The sequence below is a fragment of the Loxodonta africana genome, chromosome 8 (assembly GCF_030014295.1).
Source record: "Loxodonta africana isolate mLoxAfr1 chromosome 8, mLoxAfr1.hap2, whole genome shotgun sequence".
Lineage (NCBI taxonomy): Eukaryota > Metazoa > Chordata > Mammalia > Proboscidea > Elephantidae > Loxodonta > Loxodonta africana.
Genome location: NC_087349.1, coordinates 79,382,969 through 79,410,126, shown reverse-complemented (window position 1 = coordinate 79,410,126; position 27,158 = coordinate 79,382,969). Strand labels below are relative to the sequence as shown.

Below are 27,158 nucleotides of genomic sequence, written 5' to 3'. Positions count from 1 at the left end.
AGCTCTTGGTTGCTCTTTGTGGCAAGGACCTGTTAGTGAACACTGTGAATTCTTTCCAGGGCCAACTTCTGAGAGTGCAGTGAGTGATATAATGCCAGTTCAGAAAAGAAAAAAGATTCAGGAAGGAGAAAAATTTGTAGAACGAGAATAACTGAATTAAAAACTTTTCCCAAACCTAACTTATATTCATTCAGGATGGTCTGAGCTTGCAATCCTCTTGCAATTGGATTGTAAAATGGGATGGGGTGGGTATTAAGAACTTTCTCTGTAGTTCGATATATACTAAAGAACACACAGGCTTGGTAAACACTCCAGAAAGCCCACCACTACGCTTCTAACACACGGACTTCCCTGTCTCCCATGCTGTCAGGCTTGATATGACTATGTGTACTGACGTGCATGTAACTCCAGACAAACTTCCTATACCAAAACACAGACAGACCGTATGGACACACACAGATACCTCTCCTCCCACATGCCCTGGGCTCGTCCACACAGACTCACACAGCACTTCTAGCCAATCCAGTTATGTTTTATTGGAGGAAAATAAAAACCCGGGGTTTTGTTTTGTTGTTGTTGTTCTTTTGAAGTATTACAAGGAAAAATGTCTGCAGTCTCATTAGCTGTATCCAGTGTTCACTAACACACCTATGAAAAAGAGCTATGGGATTGAACAGCCCTGCTTCTGCTGTTCTTAAAATGACACTTTGGTCATATCCTAAATAATAGGCTTTTAATAAAAGCATCCACCAAAGGCAAACAATTAAACAATACATAAAGCACCAGGGGGCAACCTCGTGGTTCAGTTACAGTCTGGAGCCTTTCCAAAGGAGAACATGTGTGTATTTTACAGGGAACAATACACGTCTCCGAAGTTATTATAAAATGACAAAATTTTAAACTGGGCCATAGAAGCCCTTCGGACTTGGTGCAGGACTGTATGCTCGATCCTGACAATGAGATGGTTTCTTTACATTCAAATTTCTTCAAAAGCATGATTAGAGAATTATATCAAATATAGTATATATCATTATTATTTCAGAGGACACATGGATGAAACTTTAACTCCTTAACTTGAAAAAAGAAACTGTCACTAGTAAGTTAGTAGGTAAGTGATCCTTCTTTAATTAATTCAATATTTTTCATTTGGATTCTACACGTAATCATTTGATTTTTTTTTTTAAATCAATTGTCACATTCTCAAAATATTAACAAACTTTTGGCAGATTTAAGCTTTCTGAAGAGTTTATAATTGAATCAGATAATTTAAACTGAATCTGTAAACTATGCCACACACCGTGTTCTATTATTTCTGTCCCCACCTTTTTCACAGGCTGTGATACTTAGTGTAATTCTATTTACTGAAAAGTAATGTATCATTGAATAATCTATGCAATGATATTTTCAGTTTGGAAATTCTGGAACATAAAAGGTACTTAATAGTGTCAGCCACCTGTGCAAGGTAGAGGAATTGGGTCCATAAAGCTAAGTCAGAGGCCTGATGTAGCGGTTCTAACGTCTAAGAGACTTTTTCTGAGACTAAAGACCAAGAGGAATTGAGAGGCCAAGCCCTCTTTAAGCTATAAAACTTTCAAATTGCAAATCTACTCTATTCTTGCTTTGAGTTCCAAGTAAACTCCTCTTTTTTTCCTTGCCTCTTGTCTAGAGTTAGGAAGCCGGGTGGCACAGTGTTAAGAGCTATAGCTGCTAACCAAAAGGTCAGCGGTTCAAATCCACCAGCTACTCCTTAGAAACCCTACGAGGGCAGTTCTACTTCGCCCCTAGAATGTCACTATGAGTTGGAATTGACTCAAAGGCAATGGGTTTTTTGTCTGCTGTTACAATAAAAATGTTCATTTATTTCTGATATTCAGTCCATTTCAGTAATTCCAGCATTGTTTTAATTTCAAGACGTTACAAACGAACTGAAATATGTATCGTGGATGGAACCACATTTCGTTCTGAAGTGCAACAATATGTATCTCTAACATGAAAGATCAACAATATGTAGGTGGTACTTTCTTAATAGCCTTTTCTACAGTTGTTTTAGGGTGCTAAATATTCTCACAGTGAGATGAAGATAGATTTAAAATTCTGCAGGACATGAAAATTGACTGAATCATCTATATCTCCTCTTCTCCCACCCACTTTTTAAATTGTGAAACATGAACTGTAATGGCAAGAATGTTATTTTCTAGGCCTTTTCCATAAAAAGTATCTGTACAAAGTTCATAAGCTCGCTGTCCTCTATAAGGTTTACAACAGCAGCGCTACTCTTTGGAACAGAATATGTTTAGAAACCAATACCCCGTACTGCGGTGCCCACAAAAGATGGGCAGATTTGTAACAGATATGAGGACAAGTCCTCACCCTTCCAGAAGACTGCCAGAGGAGTTTAAACGTCTCCATAAATGAGAACAGATGTTCATTTACAAGTTTCATCTACATGCCATCAAAACATTTGGATGAAAAATGGAAAACTGAGTTTATCATCCAGATGTCTGATATCATGCAAAGACTTGAACATCTTTCTTAAAGTCCTGTTCACAAGAAAATACTGTTAACTTCAGTCTTCCACCTCAGAAGTAATAGCTGAACAGACTTTCTGTTGAACAGAACTTCCAAAAGGACAATTCTTCCACTGGAGAAAGTCAATAAGTAAATTCCTATTAGGAAACCATTACACTTACCCAGTTCTCCAAAAAGGGACTACAAGTTTATTTTTATGGTATGTTAAAACAAAAATTTTCTCTTTTTTTTCACATTGTCATCTCAATAAATCTAGTTATAATAAAGTTTTGGTGTAAAATCATGGAAAGGGAGAGGAGTTACTTGGTTTCAAAAAAACATTGCCACTCTAATACTCAAAGGCATTGACATTCGGTTAATAAATAGCCGAGAGAGCTTAAATGAAGTAGAGGTGACTTTTATTTTGATCGGTGTTTTATCTTGCCAGAAAATTAAGCATAATTTAAAATATTTACTAATACTGTGAAAGAAGTGTATCTCCATAACTTTTTCATTACATTTATTTCCCATTCTGGCTATCCATATAATAATTACAATGGCTCCACTATTATTAGATGAAATGAGATGATTTAAGTAGATGAACTGATCTGAGCTGCCTGACATTCCGAAAGGTCTGCTATCTGTGGCCTCGAAAGCGTTACAATAGTGTTTTGTGGAAAGATTTCATATTCTGATATCTTTGAGTATTACACATATGTTGGGAAGATTTTGGATAAGGCAAGGATTTTATAATCCAGTATTTCATCTAGAACATAAAAACAAATCATTTCTAGGCATACAAATTGCCTTTTTTCTTGGAGAACTGCTGGGGAAAAGAGCTAATTAAACACAGCCACTCTTATTATTTGGAGAACTGTATACCTGCTACAGTAAATTCTTAGAGATTTTTGGCCACAGAACTGTTCTAAGGCAGGAAGAAAAAAACGTTGCCTTAAATTTTTTTTATAGTTGATCTGATCTTCTAAAATAATAAAAAAATGTTATTGCTTTTGATCTATTTTAAATAGCTGATTATTCTTCGTTGCAGATAATATCATTCACTTTTTCCAACTTAAAGCAGTTCAAAATATTTCCTGGCCTTTTTACCCAAGCTCTACACTGTCTAATAATATCATATCTCTTTGATGCTCAGCTCAAAAATGAAGTTTGCAAGTTTCCCGAGGAAGACAGGTGTGCATAAGATCAATTTACTCCCAGGGTCAAAGAGCAGAAATTCTAAGGGTATCTAGAGACACACACCTATAGAAATTGTAATTTTTTTTGATGAAAATTGGTACAATATGTTGCACAGATGAGAGAGAGAGAAAAAAAAAGTTCTTAAACTATGCTTATTCCTGAAACTAAAGAGCAGATAGGGTTGACAGCTTTCTAAAATTTATTCTTATGGATCTTTTTCTTGTGACCTGTTCCGATAAAACTCCTTGAAACATCTGAACATGCTGAAGTAGAGAGAACAGAATCTGAACAATGAATAAAACTGTAGATTAAGCAGCATTAAATTCATAGGTAGTGTTCTTCATTGAAATAAGATATTAGTGGATGAAAATCATTACTGCTTTGTTCCCAAGATTGATTGACAAGTTTGTATTTGAAGCCCACCTCTTCTTTATTAGCCAACTCTTTCAGAAAGAGAAAATGTGGGCTTGATTTGTGAGCTATGATAAACGGTCTGGGAAAGATGGTAGTAGGGCCAATTTGATATGTACAGTATTTCATATTGGTAAATTGTTTCAAGGAATTCCACCCTCTTTCCCAAAATGTCTTGGACATCCTTGGGAAAATACATAATATCATGACCATAATATATTTGGTTGTCACTAACAATTGTGAAACCATTGCAAGACTAGGAAGCATCAACTACAGCTCTTATAGACAAAATAATACCCAAAATCATTTTACAGAATTAGGTATGATTTTTAGATGACAACAAATAATTATTTATTTCAAAGTTGGATCTAAAAGTTCATTTATCACTGCATGTTCTATTAAAATTTAATTTGGGGTTTCTCAAATTTGATTTCATCTTCCTTCAGAAAATCTAAATGTATATATGAGAAGAAAAGACATCTTTTTACAAAGAAGCAAAAAATATATTTCTTATTGTAAATTGTTTATCAAAAGAGAGAAAAATTACAGGAGTTTAAAATGATTGGTTCTCTTAGTATGTGAGATGACAGGAAGGTACAAGGAGAAGTGGTTTGGAGATATTATATGATACCCAAACCAAGACAGTTGCCTTCGAGTTGATTCTGACTCATGGTGACCCCATGTGTTGCACAGTAGAACTGAGCTCTATAGAGTTTTCATGGCTGTCACTTTTGGGGATCAGATTGCCAGGCTTTGCTTCTGAAGTGGTTCTTGGTGGGCTCAAACCCCCAACCTTTTGGTTAGCAGCCAAGTGATAAACCCTCTGCACCACCCAGGGCCTCCGTTATAGAACACAAGGGTAATGAAAATCTAAGGGCTATTTTTCAATTTTTAAAATAGCGTTACAAATTTAGATGTCCCAACCAAATGTTGTATAGGCTGAAATGTCCTTTCAAAGACATTCGCACTAGTTTATCACTTTGTCATCTTCTACTCTTGACAAAGGAACTACAGCTTATAATTTGAGGGCAAAGGAGCTCTGTTTCCACTTGATGTCACAGAGTCCCTGCTCACCAATTACCAGGTCTGTGACATGAGGCAACTTGCTGAAACTCAAAATGCTTGGTACCCTCATCTCAAAAATGGGAGCACTTAGCTCAAGAACTTGTTGTAAAGATTAAAAAAATGAGCAGTTAGCAAAAAATGAAGTCTCCAGTGAATGTTCTATATGACTATATTATTATGATTCTCCTATTTTATTGTTTTACAAAGGTATTATTTTCCATTTTCTTAGCATATTACATTAAAATATGGTAAAAAATAAACACTATAACCATAAAAATATTATCTTAGTTATCTTTACCAATAAAATGAGAGAAGCTAAATATTCACTATAGTTCCAAAGCATTTCTTAGAAATTAGCAACTTTTTTTTCAGTCTATGTAGATTGTCCTCTGACATTTATTAGAATAAAGATGGCATACTTGATAAATAACAATAAAATAATTGTTAAAATAAAATAAAATATTGTACCTATTTATATGTTTCCTGCCCAAAATGCTCTATCATCATTCCATAGTAAACCCAACCACTGTAAAAAACTCTGGGCTGATGTTATCGGCTACTTGTCTGAAAACGTGTTTGTTTTACAAATATGACAATAAAAGACTCTATTATGTTTTGCGCTCAAACTAAATATATATTTTTTGTTGTTGTCACAGCAGTGTTGGAATCATAGAAATCTATGTTTCCTATTTTAAAGGCCCTGCATCAGGGATGAAGTTAACAGTTTGACTCATGAACTAAGACTCCATATGCTACTTGGTTAGATTTCCAAATCGTAGATTGGTGTTAATGGAATTTAGATTTGCTTATGTCATTAAAACAAATAGGTATGAACCAAAGACAGGAAAAAGAGACACAGGCTTTTTTTATGTCCTCAACTGGTTCAACTACTTTGACTATGTAGCAAAAACACGAAGTAAAAAATTTCTAGTTGGTTATATGACCAAAGTATTTTAGCAAAGGACACATCTGAAAACACAAATCATTTTGATTAAATATAGTTCATAAGCAAAGGAAAAGAAAAAAATTGGTAGATTACCAAAAAAATTCCCTTAAATATTTATTTCCTAGATCAAGCAACTCATTCAAATCCCTTTATTTGATGGCACGCTGACAACCTCATAAATAAAATCATCCTTGCTCAGAGTATTCCCCTAAGATGAATATCTGCAATGAGCTGATATTTACCGATTTTGTGTGCTTTGGAAAACTTCATCATTAACAAATATTTATCAAGCTAGTTAAAGACTGGCTTGGTTAATTGTAAGTTTTTAAATCAGAACCCTGGGTGGTGTAAACGGTTAACATACTTGGCTGCTAACGGAAAGGTTGGTGGTTTGAGTCAGAATAAAGGTCTGATGATCTGCTTCTGACAAATGAGCCACAGAAAACCCTGTGGAGCATGGTTCTCCTCTGACACACACGGGGGTCGTTGTGAGTTAGAGTTCACTCAGTGACACCAAGCAGCGGTAGTGCTATTTGCATCTAAAGAACCCAGATGAAAAGTTCAATGCCACTCTTTTAGCTGTATGCCAAATGGGTCATTTATTACTTCATCAAAACCTTCCGAATTTAAGGGGCTTGTACTTCTTTTTTGAAATTAAAAGGTCACACAGAGATTGTCATTCATTCACTTACTTATTCAGTCAAGCGGGCATAATTTCAGGGGCTACTAATATCTTACTCCAAAGTTAGAAACTGATACTCATTCTTTTTCAACACTCAGAGATATTTTTGTCATTAGATTTAATTAGAAGCATGAGATTCCCATTATCTCTTGTTCAGTATAAACAACCATTTAAATGGTCTTATATAAATTATCATCTTTAGCATTTGCAGGATGCTTTTCAAAAAGTAGTCTTTACAAAAATACAATGTGTCCAGTGCTCACCCAGGGACCACGGTGAACATAGAACCAATGGGAACAATCTTTTAAAATGATTGAAAGTAAGACTGAGTAGAAACATTCTGCAAAACATCTGTTGAATGAAGAGATGTCTGACATTCTTATAACCAAGTGAATGGGTGTCCAGAGTTCTTTATAAAGCATACACCTGGAAGGGCCAAGTGACAGGTTTCAAGTAATTCCCTCAGACTTTTGCTAGGCCCACTTAATACAAGGGACTTTCAATGCTCCTATCCTAGTCGACATCATTTCCTCTCTCTTCTCCTGTTCATTCATTCAGTCATTCATTCACTCATTCAGCAAATATTACAGAGTAGCTCTTTTTTGCCATATTACGCAATAAGCATTTGAAAGTTAAATCAGAGGGTGAAGGCCTTACATTTCAGTAAATGTTCACTGTGCCCTACCACACCTTAGACTTTAAGTTATAAGCAGTAGAATAGATTGTCAGTGTGGAGTGACTGAATAGCATAGATTTAGGAGCCATGGGCTGAGTTCAAATCAAGGGCCTAGTAATTCTGTGACTTACACAAACTACTTAAGAATTAACATAATGTCTGTAAAGTTATTGACCTAGGAGCTGGCACCCAAGAGCTTAATAAAAATAGCTATAATTATTTTTAAAAAAGATAATCTTGGAAATATATTTTAGGTGAACATAAAGATATTTGATATTATAGAATACAGAAAAAACAGGCAAAAAATCTAAAGTGTACTCTAAAATTATTTCAGTGATAAATGATACTTGTGTGGAAAAATAACCAGTCATCTGAAATATATTTGTGCCCATTTTAAAGAAAGGTGATCCAAGAGAATGAGGAAATTAACAATATCATAAATATCACACACAAGTAAAATGTTGCCGAAGATCATTCAAAAGTGGTTGCAACATTACATCGACAAAATACTGTCAGAAATTTATGCCAGATTGAGAAGAGAACATGGAACAAGGGATATCACTGCTGATATGAGAAAGATCCTGGCTGAGAATACCAGAAAGATGTTTGCCTGTGTTTTATTGATTATGCAAAAGCATCTGACAAAAGCATTATGGATAACAATGCAAAGAATGGGAATTTCAGAACACCTAATCATACTCATGAGGAACCTGTACTTAGACCAAGAGGCAGTCGTTCAAGTAGAACAAGGGGGTACTGCATGTTTTAAAGTCAAGAAAGGTGTGCGTCAGAGTTGTATCCTTTCACCATACTTATTCAATCTGTATGCTGAGCAAATAATCCAAGAAGCTGAACTATATAAAGAAAAACATGGCATCAGGATTGGAGAAAGACTCATTAACAACCTGCAATACGCAGATGACACAACTTTGCTTGCAGAAAATGAAGAGGACTTGAAGCACTTATTGATGAAGGTCAAAGACCACAGCTTTCAGTATGGATTACACCTCAACATAAAGAAAACAAAAATCCTCACAACTGGACCAATAAGCAACATCATGATAAACAGAGAAATGATTGTGGTTGTCAAGGATTTCATTTTACTTGGATCCACAATCAACACCCACGGAAGCAGCAGTCAAGAAATCAAAAGATGTATTGCTTTGGGCAAATCCGCTGCAAAAGATCTCTTTAAAATATTGAAAAGCAAATATGTCACTTTAAGGGCAATGATGCACCCGACCCAAGCCACGGTGTTTTCAACAGCCTCATATGCATGAGAAAGCTGAATAATGAATAAAGAAGACCTAAGAAGAATTTATGCCTTTGAATTATGGTGTTGGCGAAGAATACTGAATGTCCGTGGACTGCCAGAAGAATGAACAAATCAGTCTTGGAAGAAGTACAGCCAGAATGCTTCTTAGAAGTAAGAATGGCAAGACTTCATCTCATGTACTTTGGACATGTTATCAGGAAGAACCAGTCCCTGGAGAAGGACCATCATGCTTGGTAAAGTAGAAGGTCAGTGAAAAAGAGGAAGACGGTCCGTGAGATGGATTGACATAGTGGCTGCAACAATGGACTCAAGCCTATCAACAATTGTGAGGATGGCGCAGGACAGGGCAGTGTTTAGTTCTGCCGTACATGAGTCGGAACTGCTATGAGTCAAAACCTAGTCGATGGCACCTAACAACATCAACAACATTGTATTTTCAAAGTTTATGGTAATCTTACAACAAACTTAAAAAGTATTTTCATTGCCTATGTTTTTTTTTCTGCCACAGGAAAAAACCACCTAATAAAAGCCAGAAGGGCAGCACGTAGGACAAATTTTCACTGGTAAAATAACTAGCCATGCTTATATGCCACTATATTTATACCTTCAGAGAGAGACTTTCCCTTCAAAAATACTTATTACAGTTCAGAAACAATGAAAAATTAAGAAAAAAAAAAAAAAAAACGAGAAGACAGCTTCACTTTTTCCCCCTTCTCCATTTCCTACACCCACACGCAGATACCAAAAAGATCTATTCATGTCGACATTGGAGAACAAAGGCTATATTAAGGAAGATATTCTTCTAAAATATTACTATATCAGAAATTATTTGAAAGGCTAGCTCATTAAAGCCCCAACATACAGAGGCACTTCTATGTTTACATGGACAGTTATTTGCCTGCAAAAACTTTGTGAAGTATGATCCACATTCATGCCCTTGTGCTAACAGAGCAAAATTGTTTCATGACTCCATGCTTTTTTCAGGCTATTTCTTCTACCTAGAATGAATTTTCCCATACTTCAACTCCTTTTTTCCCATGAAAATTCCTGCTCATCCTTGAAAGCACAGGTTGAACAGCACTTGGTGAAGCCTTTCTTGATCTCAAAGCACATTTGTTCTCTAGAACATTAATCATCACTTCTATTATCACCCCTGAGAGCAAAGACAGCTTTGAATTCCAAGTGCCTGGCATATAATAAGTGCTCAATAAATGTTTTTTGAATGAATGGCTGACTGACTTCATTTGTCCATAACAAATTCACAAGTACTTCTTTGAGCCATACGTGTTGAATAGCAAACATGGTATAATTCAAAATTAACAGGATTACTATCATTTAAATCTGGTGTTTTTATAACTACAAATGCTAAAGCCACAATTAAATTTCTACAGCCTAGTGAAATAATGACACTTCTCTTCTAAACATGGTAGGTGTGGTATGGTGACTGCACTAGGAAGTTTAGAAAAGTTTGCTAATGTAAGGAGTCCACATTCAAGGCAAAGAGAAGGGACAGTTTTTGAGGACACTCAGCCACTTTGATGAACACTTGATTCATACCACTTCAATCACAAAATCATGACCTGTAGGTGCACTCGATACCTGTTTTTACATTATTTAATGAAAATAGTTGTGAAAAAAGGGTTTCTTAGGAAAAAAAAAGGGTCTCTTAAAAAAAAAGCTGTGCTTCCCTGCTGTGCCTACATGATCCATTTTTATGTAACGCTATAGTACTACAAATAATATTAAAGCATTACAAAAAAAATCCAAGAATTCGTCATTGAAGATCAATGGATATAACATTTTGCTATGGTAGAGTCAGAAAGTTAACTTGTGTGTTATACAAGTTACCTGCTTAACTTGGAAAGCACAAAATTTTACACCTGACATAATGCTAAGGTCTATTATCCCATTAGAGTTTTCTTTAACAGTTAATTAAAAAAAAATCTGTTAATTTTCAAATATAGGCAAACTGAACTCATAAAATTGAAACCCTATGGTTTCTTAATATAATTTTTTTGGTTGAAGTTTTACTGCTAATTGTTCCAAAATATCTTCATAGAAACCCAAGCCTTACAGTAAATAAACTTATTTCAGCTATTTTTTTCTATGAATCTTGTAGATACATATGTGTATACGTATTTTTTTTTTTTCCAAAGTACAAATCTGGAATGTGGGTAGAATTATCTTTGGTATCTAGGAATTCCAAGTCAAATACATTTCTTCTAAATGTATTTTTTTGAAAATAGAACTATTTTATATCAGTGATCCAGGGCCTTGTCTCTAATGAAAAATGAAAATGACAATCCAATGAGAAAATTAACTATGCACAACACATTAGCAATCGGATTTTTTTCCCTTTGGAATGTATAAATAGTAAATTCTAAAACTATGAATATTTCTAAAATTTCTTATCATGTAGTTATTTGCTTTTTCTTTCAATTAAACAAAATATTCAAAAAATGATGCATTTCCAATAGGTTAAAATCTCCTTCCAAAACCTTGCAACTGAGATGCATATTGACACAATCTGATACTCTTTAAAACAAAGGCCTTTCCTAGCACTATTTTTTTTTAATTCTGAAAAGGAATGTCCTTTAAAAAAAAACTTCATCTCCAAAAAAGAAAGCTTTGAATTTGCTGTATTTCTTGCTTAAATTAATTTTGAATGTTCTTTGCTTAGCAAAACAGCAGAATGCAGTGTATATATAAAAATATACATTGCGTTTATGGCCTACGTTTTGCAGAGAACAGAAAACACCCAATTAGTTAGTTGATGTTTTAGTGAGAGAGGAAAAATATACAAAAGTCATTTACTCTACCATCAAATGAGATTGCCTGGGCCAACGTTCCTTAAAGTGAGTTAGTTCCTCAGAGTTAAGAATGCAAAGGAGTGCTACGTGCAAAAAGAATTCTATGTTTGCAAAATGCCTGTTCAACATAGTTAAATAGGTAGTGAAGTACTTCTTGGAGCATTTAGTAGGCTGATGTCCACTGTAAATCATGTGATATGTTATACAGGCAGAATTTTCCAGAGCTATTTAATAATAAAATGTTTCCAAGAAGGAAGGTACAGAGTGTGTGAGGGCCATTGGCCAATATGTCTGAGTAACTAAAACTAGGTCTTGATAGACCTGTTTTCTTTCTACACATATTTCTTTTGTGTCTATGCAGCAATAGTCATCAAAATCAAACATTTGTTTGAAGCTATGATATACCAGCTCTTTTTTGCTACTTTTCCTTAGTGAGAAATTTGTCTTTCACTTTTAGATTTGGCGTGGCTTCAATGTACATGTTTTCCAATTTGCCACTTTCAGAGAGAAAGAGGACTACCAACCTGAATGCTTCAAAGTACTCAATGTCTCCCATGGGGGGATCGAGGCCACCTGTCCAGGCAATATTTATATTGTATCCTTCTCCAAGGCCACTTCCAACCTGGGAAGAGGAAAACACACCACCATGGGTAGAGAAGCGGGCAAAGGGAAGAAAGCAAGAAGAGACGGAAACAAACACATGTGAGCTCTTGAAAGAAACATCAAACAACATGTCAAATCAGCCCAACCTTGCCTGACAACCAGTGCTCTGCGTTATGCACTTGTTCTGCACTGGTTCTTGGTCCCAGGGGACAGTTCAGTAATCTCGTGTAATTTAAAACACCAGCAAAGGACAAGAAAATTAGGGGTAATCATGCAATGCAATTACCTGAAAGATGCAAATAAAAGTGGGGCTCTAAAGAAATAAACCGAACCTCATTTGGGGCTCCACTGCCAGGGAAAAAGTTCCCTTCATCATAGCGATGGAGTGAAATATACAGGATGCTGGGGTCAGCATAAAAGGCCTGCTGTGTACCGTTTCCATGGTGAACATCCTACAGGGAAAAGAAAACAGATGACAAATATAGTCATGTATAAGTCCATGTGGAGACAACCTTTCTGATTTCTAGTTCCCTGTCTTTCTACCCCACCCTTCTTCTCAATTTGTCTTCTCACTATGTCCCTCTTTTTCTTTCTCCCTTTCTGCCTTCTTCTACACCACCCCCTTTACTTCCTGAACTTTCAGGCAAATTACCCTTTAATGCACTCATTTTTTAAACTGGCTTCTAAAAAATCAGGAAACCACAGAGAGCATGCCCTGGAGACTCCAGATGAGCAGTCATTGAGAAAGCCCAGTCCTTTGGTACAATTAGATATTTATACACCGGCTCTTTGTACTCTTTGCTTCAGTGATGGAATCTCGCATCCTGTTTTATGGAGGAATTTTATGACTTATTAACTGCCAACAGTTCATAACCCCTCAGGCTTAATTAACTAGCCTCATTGGCCTCTGAAGGAAGACTAATGTTTAAACTAGAAACTAGTATTTTGCAGAAGGATCTATGGCTTAGAGAGCATTTTCGCAATTCTTGACAGAACACTAAACAAACGTGTATGCATTGATTTGCCAAGTCCCACCATTGAGGTCAAAGGCTTTGCAACCAGCTGAGTAAATTGGCTTTCTTGAGGCAGTCAGTTCAGTTAGCAATCCCTCAGCAGTTAGAATCACTTCAAAAGAGAATGCCAGATGCAAAAAGGACTTCATATTTCATTTTGGTAAAATCATGATGGCAAGAGTAGAAGACACGGGAGCATGAGCTCATTAGCTATTAAATCAGTCGGGCCAAAGAAAGATGGCATGGGGCTTTATGCAATCTTGTCCCATCCGCTCATTTTAATATTATATCATGGCTCTCTTCCCAGCCTCTTTCCTGTCCTTTCTTCTTTACTCACACCACTCCTCTCTCCCACTCAAAAAAAAAAAAAAAAAAAAAGAAACCTGTGCCATTAAAATGGATAGACAAAAATAAAAGAAAAAAAAACCTTTTTGGACATTTATATATATAATGATTGATGATTCATAACTTTGCAGTCCTTTTTTTCTTATTGTTTTATGAAATAGACATAGGTAGGAATTGACATGAGAAATGGGGAAGCCTAGGTATACTGTGAAAAAGAAAACAGCATTTTTACAAATGTCTTCACTGAAAGACCTCAGGTGTTAAGAACATAAATTAATATACTTCCTATATTTGGAGCAAAAGTAAAATGGACCACTCTTTAAAGTGAATAACCTATATAATAGTGTTGTATCTTTAGCTCATATGTAGTTTCTCATTCTGTTACTTAAAAAAAAGTTGATAACCTATAACTCTGTTTATGTTGTATTTTCATTATTTTATATCAGTAAGAATCACACTAATTTCAACAACAATTCCTCTCATGTATAAGTCAGGCACTATATTAAACACCTTGCATGGATTATTTAATCATTTTATTAGGGATGTGCTATTACCTCTAACTTAAGAGATAAGTAAACTGAGGCTCAGAGAGTTTAGGCAACTTACTAAGACTATACAGTGAGTAAGTTGCAAGGCTGGGTCTTGAATTCACTTCTTACTCCAAAGGCCAAGCTCTTAACCATTACAATGTTAACTTGCACTTAAATTTGTTCTCTCTGTCATCCTCTTAGAAAATCTGTGAGGTGAGATTGGGGATCATTATTGTTCCTTGCTGAGGTTTATTCAATTTGTCTCCAACCTCCAGCCCAGAATTCTTGCACTAGACACTACCAAAGCCTCCTTTTGGTGAGTTCTAAAAGCCTGCACTGAGCTTGCTTTTCCACAGTGCAGAAATACACTAACCCTCTCCCCCTTTTCTGCATAGTATACATATCCAAAATTAGTCAGGGAAACATAAAATGTGGGACAGATATGCATTATTCTATAAACTTGTTCCAGATAAAGGCATACATATCAGAAAAAAATAGCTAACTGAAAATACCTAATTCCATAATTTCTGAATGAAGAAAGATAGAGCAAAATGATTTTCCTTTAAGTGAACTAAACTGAAACGGTTTAAGCCACAATGTCTTTTGAGGTTGCTACTGGATACCTAAAGGAGGACCAACAAAGACAACAAAATACTTGGAAAAGCAACAGTGAAGGGATGTTTGCCTTTCCGCTCTACAATAAAATTTTTAGTCCAGATCGTAAGAAAAATTGTGCTCTGGGCATAAATGCATCCACACTTTCTAAAGCAGAACAACACTGCCCAGTTTGCTTTTGTTTCTTTTGGGACTTGGTAAAAAAAAATTATTTAAGAATGTTAAATAAAAGATGCTAATTTAGCTTATAAATAAAATCCTTAGTGCATAAATTTCTGAATAAGAAATACACTCTTTTCCATAACAATGTTTCCAACCAACATTATTTATTAAAATGCACAAATCCATTCTAATACTGGGCAATCCTTGATCCTGTACTTACATTCATGAAATATTTAGAGATAAAGGTAAGTCCTAGTATGCTTTTCATTTTGGGCAAGAACCTTGAAAATTTTTTATTTCAGCTTTCTTTGCTCTCAAATATTCATACTAAGTACTGCCTGCTCAGGTATGCTTTGAGTATTGTTTCTCCATAGCAATAAAACACTAGCATCCATGAGAAATCATACTAAACTAACACAGGAAAAAGTTTGTGAAAAATTACTGTGGAAATTAAATAAACTGAATCATTAAAATTCCCCAAGTAGACCTTGTATCTAAGATGCTAGGAAGTGCTGAAGAATTATTTCAGTACTTTACTGGTTAAAACAGTTCTACAAAAATAGATTTTCTACAAGGGTTTAGAGCCAATATATTATCCTTTATTATATTAAAATATCTTCAAATAAGTCACACTACTAGTTAAGGTCATCACTCATAAATATTTGGTAAAAGAATATGTGACAAAGTTCTAACTGTACCTGACCAAAAATGGAATTGTCAAAATCTAAGGACATTTGAAGTGATTTTTCTTTTCTATGAAACTCCTAATATGGAAAAAAATCACATGCCACAAAAGCTACCTGAGTCATGCAAGTGAATCCTACTTCTAAGACAGGGTAATGCTCTGAACACAACAGCTGGTCTCCTACCAGTTGAGAAGCAAGTTGCTGTGCCTGCTCCCTCTCCTCACCACTCTGAATGTCTCTGGAATCTCCCCAGAAAGAAAACTGGAATGAATAACCTCCACAGATCAAACAGAATCATTCCTGTCGAAAATACTCAACTCCTTCCCATTTGGCTGTTGCCCCAAGTAGGAGGTGAATCAGAACTCTATTCCCCTACTTACTAAGTAATCTTAAAGCTGTTGCCATGGAGTCAGTCCTGACTCATGGTGACCCCTTGTGTTACAGAGTAGAACTGAGCTCCCTAGGGTTTTCTTGGCTGTAATCTTTACAGAAGTTGATCTTCAGGCCTTTCTACCATGGCACTGCTGGGTGGATCTGAACTGCCAACTTCTCGGTTAGCAGTTCAGCGCACATGGTTTGCACCCCCTAGGGCCTTCTCTACTTACCAGGCATATAAAAATACTGAAACTAGCTGCTGGACAATGGAGTAGATTCACTTTCAGCCTAAGAATTCGTGGAGCTAATTCACATCCACTAGCTAACATTAACGACATCAGATATACATCAATGAACCTCTTCAGCCATTGAAGAGCCTTTGCCTCTTCTCCTTTGCTAACTTACAAAATAGACCTGTCAGCCAGGGAGAACGGATGTCTCAGCGCCACGTGGCACTTTAAAACTTCCTTCTCGGCAGCTGGAAGAAACAGGGGAATTTCCTCAAAGTAGCGCTGCAGCTGCAGAATTTGGAAGACTTGTAAGTAAGTATATGTGAGCTGGTGGTGATCTCAGAGGCAACCCTTTGGATAGAGCTTCATATATTTAGAGAATTTGAAACTAAAACTTCTCGTCTGCTACAGCCTGCTGGGAAATAAATATCCTTTAAGATTGGATAATGGAATAAATTCATAATCAAAGGCCAGTAAGCTTGCAGGAGCCTCCTCAGAGCTACCAACTAACTTATTTTATAAATCATCTTTTTTTATCAAATTATCCCCAGCAATCTATTATTTCTAATATTAATGTACAAAAACAAAACTTTACACACAGATCCTCCGAGGTACAAAGGGTCCATGTACCACAGCTAGGCATTTTAGCTTTCAAGTCCATTGTACAATTTATTACTTTGGCATCTGGATATCACACATGTGTTTTCAAAGGACTCTTCACAGTTACTGATTATCTTTATAGAACCATAAATTGGTAGTTAGAAGGGCTTCCTCAGAAAGTAAATGCTAAAAGATTCTTAAGAATAGGATGCGCACCATTTATCAATTCCCTTCCCACATAATTTTGACAAAATTAGAAACTTAGAAAAAAATTTTCCTATAATCCTCATCTTCAACTGCTACCCTTTCTTCAAATTTTTGGCTTATTTTTCCATGGTAGAATTAGGAACATACTAAGAAGGCTAGTCAAATCATATTTTTAAAATAATTCAATATCTTACAAATCACCCAAAACAGTAATTATGAGTTATTTAAAATGTCATTTTCTATGTACATGGGAAAATAGGTAGTGAAGCCCTCATTTCTGTAAAATTTTAAGACCTCGCTCCTGTAGTACATCTAGCCTTCGACATTTTTCTTTAATGGTGAACTATGACCTGCACGTGAAACTTAAGCATGTTTGGGAAATACACACAGAAAAAAGGGCTTCAGTATTGTCCACACCAAGCTGCTTACAGGAAAGCTATAATACAGGGTGTGAATAATACCCATTCCAATCAAGCCCTAGAAACAGTTATCAATTTTTCATTCCTTTTATCTTCATTTTAACTCAACCAAGTATTTCTTCAGATGGCTCTGCTCTCAAGCCTTTGGTGTGCCTTCTTAACGGAATCAGAGGGCTGGATGGCGAGGCCACGACTTCCCGATAAGATTTAATTATGAGTGCAGATACGAACAAGATTTAGACTATTAAGCCTTGCCCTTCAAAAAGAAAAGAAGCCTTTAACATATTTTGCCTTTAAATCTTTTATCACCTGCAAAAATTAATTAAGTGCAGATGTAGCAGGTTCGGTTTGGATGCCAGGGTTCATTTCCTGTCTATGCTTTGTCAGACAACCTATTACACCTCCTTGTGAACTGGAGGCAAACCGAAAGCGGGGCTCATAAATCACCATTCATTTCTCTTTCGCCCTTTCCTAGGCTGGTCCTTTTTGTATGGGGCAGATCTCCAGCTCATTATTCATGAATATACTATAGACAACATGCCAAGTGTCATCTGCATTTAAACAAGCCATTTGTTAAACAAATTATAACTATTGTGTAAGAAGTATCACGTTAAAATGCAATACTAATCTAATGCCGCTGACTTTTAATCACTCAGGGTTCCTGCAGGGAGTCGTCCCAAACTGGCATCCAGGATCTGAGATCTTTTCAGAAAGAATGAGATGCTGACTTGTTTTAATAATACCACTGTTGCACAACAAGCAACATGATTGCTAACCGGGGGAAGTGGCCAATTTGGTAACCAAAGCAACAGCATTCTTTCCAGCACATCTGACTATTTAAAGTTCATATTCTGTAGGGAAAAGTAAATTCAGGTTCTGTTGGGTTATTTTAACTGTGGAAGTATCAATTCATTTAAGGATCATAAAAGTTGCCCTGATCTGCGCCTTCTTCTCATTAAATTGCAGTTAACACCATGAAAGTGAAATGTGAATGTTTATGGTTTCAGAACTGCAATCCTGAATTTAATGAGTTTCCACATTCAAAGGAAACACACCCTTCAGTTGTTTGCAAGTGCTAAAAGCAAGACAGCCGGACAGAGAAATACAAATTTACTCCTTTTATCTAGAGTCACTGAAAATGCAGCTCTGGCCAGGAATACATACCAGATCTACAATCAATATCTTGCTTATATTTAGTTGGTCTCTCAAGTATTTGGCGGTAATTGCAACTGAATTAAAAAAGCAGAACCCCCTGCGGAATAGAGAAGAACAGAGAAATAAGAAAGCAAATCAGCCAGGAAAACCATTATAAATAATGTTCAGAGCATTTTTTAAAATGCTATATGATCTCTGAAGCCATAAATCTGCTTCTGGGAGTACCTCGCAAGATTTTTCAGTCCATCTGCTAACAATTAGAGGCTTCAGAGACATGCACAGGGCAGGTGACCGCTAGGAACCGTGGCGCTTGGAGATGGGCAACAGTCCCTGGTACTTACATGGCTGTGGATTCTTCAGCATGATGGCCTGGGGGCCTCACAACAGCAAATCCATTCTGTAAGAACAAGATAGGTTTTCAGTGATCAGATATTTGGGGAGTGCATGGATCTCTGTTACTACAGAGCAGCAGGCACACACAAAACATCCTGAAGACCATTAGAGGCGGTTGAGCCTGTTTTCTTGCCCTTATTACTATTTCATAGAATGAACAGAAACAATACATATGATTACATTTTCTCAGATCCTGTCTCAAAAAGAAGGCTCTCACAAAGCCAGGGGAAGAACAGAGATTTGGGAGCTGTACCTAGCTGGCAAATGTGCATGTCAGCTGTTGTACTAACATGATTCATTTTCAAGAACAAACTCTTATTTTATGACATCAACATCCTACAGAGAGAGAAGAAATCCACTCTTGGTGCAGGTTGGGGTCAAAGTTTGGAGAGACCAGGGAAGATCCAAAGTAAAAATTCTTTAGCTGAATCCCCTCAATGGTTATTTCCACTCCAATGTCAGCAAAATGATAAATTTACACTCGCACACTCACATATACAAAAAAGAAACCCCAGAAAGGTGAAAAGAGAACAATGGAAAGCCCATATTTCTTCCAGTCTATAAATTCAGCTTGGATGACTGCCAAGGCTTGCAACTTTATTGGATTCCCTAAGTCAATTTCTAGCCCACGTTCTGGAATTTTATAAAGAATTCCAGGGCTGAGTAGCAATCATATCTATCCATGATCAAGAAATGTCTTAACCTCCAGATTAGTTGGAATGTATCATGGAAAGCTGAAGCAACTCCAGCATGAAGGCAGGGAACTATAAATCCTCTCAAAGGCATCATGCTCAGAATAGCAGGATTGTTTGACATGGAATTAATCATTTATCAGATGGTTCACACCAAAGGTGGTTATCAGATGGTAATCACCTTTTGCTTAACTCGAATTCGAATAACATGCTCAAAAGAGAATGTTTCTTTAGTACACAATCTTAAAACCCATGAAATAATTTTAGTATGCTCTAGGAATTTTTTTCAAAATATTTCACTGCAAGTATAACATCCAGAAAAATATTCTATTCCCAAAGGCTTTAAACACATATGCATTTTTCCAGTACATTATGGTAATGACACAAGATGAGTTAATTCACTATTTTTTTGATGAGCATATGCATAGAGACAATCTCAGAAGCAAATTAGAAGCTAAATATTGCGATATCAATTACAAATCTAGGGATGGTGATAAACATATTCTCTTGTTCCTGTTGGTAAGATACTATCTCTGGAGATCAATGATTCATATGAAAGAAACTATTAATGAACAACACAGGGTAACAGAGACTGAAATATTAAGGATATAGAGTAAGGCTATAAATGCTGTAAGACTTCTGAGAATGGCAAGATCAGTAAAGATTATTCTAGGTACAAAATATTTCATTGGGAAAACCATAGTTAGGGTGAAAATAACAACAATATACCAAGGAGCAATATAATTAACATGTAAAGAACTTACTCAACAACTTTTATATATCACATAAAAATTATTATTTTTATGAGCAAAAGTCATAACTAAACAACATGAAGAAATAAATTCAGGGACTATTTTAAAAATCCAACTTAATTAGTAGTCAAATAAATGCAGATTAAAAACCCCAACAAGAAGCCATTTTTCAGGAAAATTGGAATTTTAAAAAATATTCTATGTTGCTAATGAAATAACGCCTTTTTTGTTGTTGTTGTTCGGTGTCCTCCAGTCAGTTCCAACTCACATCAACCCTATGTACAACAGAGTGAAACACTGCCTAGTCCTGTGCCGTCCTCACAAGAGTTTGTAGCCACTGTGTCAATCCATCTCATTGAGGATCTTCTTCTCCTTCACTGACCCTCTTATAAAGCATGCTGTCCTTCTCCAGGGATTGGTCCTTCCTGATAACATGTCCCAAGTTAAACCCACCATCCTCACTTCTAAGGAGCATTCTGGCTATACTTCTTCCAAGACAAATTTGTTCATTCTTCTGGCAGTCCACGGTATGTTCAGTATTCTTCACCAACACCGAAATTGAAATGCATTAATTCTTCTTCGGTCTTCTTTCTTCATTGTCCAGCTTTCCCATGTATATGAGGCGAATGAAAATACCACAGCTTGGACAGGTGCGCCTTAGTCCTCAAAGTTACATCTTTGTTCTTTAACACTTTAAAGAGGTCTTTTGTAGCAGATTTGCCCAATGCAATACTTAGTTTGATTTCTTGACAGCTGCTTCTACGGGTGTTGATTGTGGATCCAAGTAAAATGAAATCCTTGACAACTTCAATCTTTTCTCCATTTGTCGTGATGTTGCTTATTGGTCCAGCTGTATTTTTGTTTTCTTTATACTGAGGTATAATCCATACTGAAGGCTGTGGTCTTGTATCTTCAACAGTAAGTGCTTCAAGTCCTCTGCACCTTCAGCAAGCAAGGTTGTGTCATCTGCATAACACAGGTTGTTAATGAGTCTTCCTCCATTCCTGATGCCACATTCTTCTCACATAGTCCAGCTTCTTGGATTCTTTGTTCAGCATACAGATTGAATAAGTATGATGAAAGGATACAACCCTGATGCATACCTTTCCTGATTCTAAACCACACAGTACCCCCTTGTTCTGTTCAAACAACTGCCTCTTGTTCTATTATAGGTTCCTCATGAGCACAATTAAGTGTTCTGAAATTTCCATTCTTCGAGATGTTATCCATAATTTGTTATGATCCACACAGTTGAATGCCTTTGCATAGTCAATTAAACACAGGTAAATACCTTTCTGGTACTCTCTGCTTCCAGCCAAGATCTATCTGACCTCAGCTATGATACTCCTTGTTCCACATCCTATTCTGAACACGGTTTGAATTTCTGGCAGTTACCTATAGACATACTGCTGTACCCACTTTTGAATTATCTTCAGGACAATTTTACTTACATGCGATATTAATGAAGAGGAATGTCATCGCACTCATCATTAAAAAGAACATTTCAGAATCAATCCTCAAGTAAAACACTGTCAGTGGTAGTAGCACAATATCCACACACTTACAAAGAAGACCAGTTAATATGACTATTATTTATGCACCAATCACTAGTGCCAAAGATGAAGAAATTCAAGATTTCTACCAATTCCTGCAGTCTGAATTTCATCAAACACACAATCAAGCTGCCTTGGTAATTATTGATGTTTGGAATTCGAAAGTTGGAAACAAAGAAAGATTGGTAGTTGGAAAATATGGACTTTGGTGATAGAAGGGACCATGGATATAGCATGATAGAATTTTGCAAGATCAAGGACTTATTCATTGAAAAAACCTTTTTTCAATGACATAAATGGCGATTACACATGTGGACCTCACCAGATGGAATACGCAGGAATCAACTGACTACAGTTGTGGAAAGAGATGATAAAGGAGCTCAATCTCATCAGTCAGAACAAGGCCAAAGGACGAATGAGGAACAGACCATCAATTGCTCATATGTAAGTTCAAGGTGAAGCTAAAGAAAATTAAAGCAAGTCCACAAGAGCCAAAATATGACTTTGAGTATATCCCACCTGAATTTAGAGCCTCTCAACAATAAATTTGATGCATTGAACATTAATGACTAAAGACCAGATGAGTTGTGGGATGATATCAAGGACATCATATATGAAGAAAGCAAAAGGTCATTAAAAAGAAATGAAAAAAAGAAAAGATCAAAATGAATATCAGAAGAGACTCTGAAACTTGCTCTTGAACGTAGAGCAGCTAAAGCAAATGGAAGAGATGATGCAGTAAAATAGCTGAATAGAAGTTTTCAAAGAAAAACTTGAGAAGACAAAGTATAATAATGAAATGTGCAAAGACCTGGAGTTGGAAAACCAAAAGGGAAGAACATGCTCTGCAATTCACAAGATGAAGGAACTGAAGAAAAAATTCCAGCCTCGAGTTGCAATATTTAAGGTTTCTATAGGCAAAATGTTGAATGACACAGGAAGCATCAAAAGAAGATGAAATACACAGAGTCACTGTACCAAAAGGAATTTGTTGAAGTTCAGCCATTTCAGGACGTACCATATGATCAAGAACCCGTGGTACTGAAGGAAGAAGTCCAAGCTGCACAGAAGGCATTTGTGGAAGAAAAAAAAAAGGTTCTAGGAACTGACAGAATATCAACTGAGATGTTTCCACAAATGGATGCAGCTCTGGAGACGGTTACTTATCTATTCTAAGAAATTTGGATGACAGCTACCTGGCCAACTGGAAGAGATCCGTATTTGTGCCCACTCCAAAGAAAGGTGATCCAAAGAATGTGGTAATTATTGAACATCTGTGTAATGCTTTACACACTCTAAAATGCTGTTGTAGGAGGATAATTTATTATAACTTCATGGAAATTAACCTGCCTCTATATGTCCAGATACTTTAACATTCATATCCTTTTAATTCCTAATTCAACTTAAAGGATTTTTGCCCTAAATGTGTTACTTACTATGTAGACAAGAATTTATGTAATAGGTAATCTGTTTTATATACAATAGGATAAAATAGGAATTATCTAAATTAGCTAATATTAGGAGAATGCGGAAACGAATCGTGGTACATCTATGTCATAGAATACTATTCAGTCATTAAAATTTTGTTATGAAGATTAGTGAGGTGGAAAAAATTTATAACAATTTTAAAAGTATTAGTGATGAAAATAATATACACAGTATGTATTTGTGTGGTGGTATTATGGGTTATTTTGAATTTTAAGTTCCGATATTTTTCAAATTGGTTTTACAAGAAACATGAATTATTTTACAGTGAGAAAAATATTACAAGGGAAAGAGAAACTTGAGAGTAGATGATAATTGAGTCTTACATGAAGAGTTATATTCATATAGGTAAAAATAAGATTTAAAGGTACAGATCTCTGGTGTCGCAGTGGTTAAGAGCTCCAGCTCAGCTGTTAACCAAAAGGTCAGCAGTTTGAATCCACCACCTGCTCCCTGGAAACCCTATGCCAAAGTTCTACTCTGCCCTGTAGGGTCACTATGAGTCCCTATCGACTGAACGGCAACAGTTTTGGTTTTGGGGCTGGACTGGAAAAACAGTAAGAACAATGGCTCAGAAGAAAGGATTTTAAAAATGGATTATGTACAGAAGTCAATCTGACTTGAGTTCACTTTAAGGAACAAAGTGGAAATGACATCACACAGGCAAGACGCTAGAATGTACAGGCCAAAGAAAGCCAAATGGAATCTGAATTCTATCTTCCTTTATAGTCAAATTCCTCAATCTTCCTTTCACTTTATAATCTGCAATATCTACTTACCTCCATCACTCAGCTAAATTCTGAAGCTGCATGATCTAAGACTGAAAATTATCTTCTTGACTATGTCAACAAATCTTTTCTCAGTCATAACAATTCACCCAAGCCTTCACTGTGCCCTCAGGGACCTCAAACTCTCCTATACTTCCCACTTCCTTTCTGAGTGCCCCACTTCCCTTAGCCAAACCTGGCAAGACTGCTTCTCCCACACTCCACTCAAGTGGTAGCTGTTTCCTCTCTCACACCTCACAAACCTGCCAGCATCAGAAGATGGAGTTGGTGTGCTCCTTGTTTCTCACTGCTGGTTTGAGAGCACAAATCCTTTAGTACTCACCCCTCACAACACTCTTTTGTAAAAAAAAAAAAAAAGGATTAGATCACACAGAGAGAAAAAAAAATAAGATGTCTGAGACTGACTCCTAAGGAAGCCTGGCTCCCTATTCAACTTGTTTCAGTAGAGAAGGCGCTACCAAAAAAAAAAAAAAAAAAAACATTGCCTTTGAGTTGATTCCGATTCATAGCAACTTCATAGAGTTTCCAAGGCCGTAAATATTTATGGAAGCAGACTGCCACATCTTTGTTCCGAGTAGCTACTGCTAGTTTAGAACTACAGACCCTTTAGTTAGCAGTAGATCCTTTTAACCACTGCACCACCAGGGCTCCTTCAGTCTTCCAAAAATCTATCTCACCACCTACGGGTTGGATGCTATCCCCTCCTGTTTTCAACTATCACTTACTTTAACATATTAAAATAATAACATTAATTCATATTAAGATTTCCCTCCCAATTGTATCCTTTTCATTGTATATATGGATTACACCTCAACATAAAGAAAACAAAAATCCTCACAACTGGACCAATAAGCAACATCATGATAAACAGAAAAGACTGAAGTTGCCAAGGATTTCATCTTATTTGGATCCACAATCAACGCCCATGCAAGCAGCAGTCAAGAAATCAAATGACATATTGTGTCAGGCAAATCTGCTACAAAAGAACTCTTTGAAGTGTTAAAGAGCAAAGATGTCACTTTGAGAACTAAGGTGCACCTAACCCAAGCCATGGTATTTTCAACTGCCTCATATGCGTGGGAAAGCTGGACAATGAAAAAAGAAGACCGAAGAAGAATTAATGCATTTCAATTACGGTGTTGGTGAAGAATACTGAACATACCATAGACTGCCAGAAGAATGAACAAATTTGTCTTGGAAGAAGTATAGCCAGAATGATCCTTAGAAGTGAGGATGGTGAGATTCTGTTTAACTTTGGACATGTTATGAGGAGGGAGACGTACCTGGAGAAGGACATTTCATTTGGTAGAGGGTCAGTAAAAAAAGAGGAAAACCCTCAACAAAATGGACTGACACATTGGATTCAACAATGGGCTCAAAAGATTGTGACGATGGCCTAGGACCACGCAATATTTTGTTCTGTTATACAAAGGGTCACTATAAGTTGAAGCCTAACAACAACATATATCTATATATATAGATAGATATACACACACACATATATATGTATGTATATGCGAGTACATTTATATGTTTTCAATACCATCTATCATCCCTCCATCCATCCAGTTGCCACGCTTCTTTTCTTACCCTCTTAACAGCCAAAATTCTTGAAAAGTTTGTCCATCTTGCTTTCTGCTTTTCTTCCTCTTTGCCTCAGTCATCAACTTTCTCTAATGTATCTTCCACCTCCATTAGTTCACTGACGAAGCTCTTGCTAAAGTCACCAATAACATCCATGTCACTAAATCCAATGGCATTTTTATTTTATCAGCCTACTGGGACCCTCATCAGCTTGTCACATTATTGGCTACATCTTCTTTTTTAAAAGCTTTGTCTTCCGCTGGTTTCTGTAACTTCATACTCCGGTTTTCTTATTAGCTCTTTTTCCACTTTCTACTCAGTCTGGCATGAAGGCTCATACTTCTCAGACTAATTATTACATTCTGAAGTTACTCAAGGCCCAGTCTTAAACTTCTCTCCTCATTCCACACTTACTTCGTACGTGATGTCACCCACTCTCATGTACTCATTTAGCACCCATCATCAGATAATTCACAAATTTTAATTTCCAGGATGAGCCCCCCTTTGAGCATCAGACAAAATTATCCACCCACCTATTCAGTATCTTCACTTGAATATTGCAAAGTCACTTCAAATTCAATATGTCCAAAATCAAACTCCTGATCTTCTCCTAACCTTCTCTATTTTAGCAGTGACAACATGATTCATCCAGTGACTCAGGTCAGGGACCAAAGAGTAGTTCTTTATGGCTCCCTCTCCATACTTCCTCCATGTCATTTTAATTAATGATCAATTCTTGTTAATTTTGTTTATAAATAGCATTCACATCTATGTATTTATCTCTACATTAATTCCTGAAATATTTTGCCTTTTGACTTTCTTTCTCTTCATCACTCGTCCTGTAATTTTTCCTAGTGATTTTAACATCCACAGACAATCTATTCCATAGCCTGATTTCTTGGTTCTCTGACTGCTCATTATCAGTATGTGTGTCTTCTGTTTACGGTCATACCGCTAGACCTTTTCATTACCAATAACAACAGCCCCTCTATAATTTCAGTGTCAAACACCATACTCTCTCATCATCCTGTCTTTTCACCTAATTTCTCAACTGCACTGGGGTTTCCAATGCATTGACCTTACCTAATTTTTGCTTTCCATAATTCACCCCCAGCAGCATTTTTCACTTTCATTCTTAACTAGTTTAGAGTCCAGTGTCCATTATCATAGCTCCTTCATTGCATATACCTTGAGTCACCTTCCCCTTTTCTCCCTCCAGCACACTTCCCTGGTAAAATTACAACCCTGAGTAAGCAAAATTCCCACTTTCTCTGTTCCTGCACCCAATCATATGTAAAAGCCACAATGACCACATGACCTAGAAATCTCAAATAGGTTCTTGTGATGCCCAGCATTACTATATTTCTTAATCAATTCACTTTCCAAGTTGTTTAGATGAG

The 27,158-nt window shown here is 36.4% G+C and overlaps 1 protein-coding gene across 1 annotated transcript in view; it reads right to left on the bottom strand.

Annotated features, from left to right (window-relative positions):
* The window catches only part of HDAC9 (histone deacetylase 9), a 794,698-nt gene that overhangs the window by 157,193 nt on the left and 610,347 nt on the right, over positions 1–27,158 (bottom strand). Inside the window, exons 18-21 of the mRNA XM_023544374.2 lie at positions 18,853–18,908; positions 18,521–18,608; positions 12,507–12,626; positions 12,096–12,193 (exon numbers count right to left, since the gene is read on the bottom strand). Coding sequence (XP_023400142.2) covers positions 12,096–12,193; positions 12,507–12,626; positions 18,521–18,608; positions 18,853–18,908 — 362 coding nt within the window. The remainder of the gene's footprint in view (positions 1–12,095; positions 12,194–12,506; positions 12,627–18,520; positions 18,609–18,852; positions 18,909–27,158) is intronic.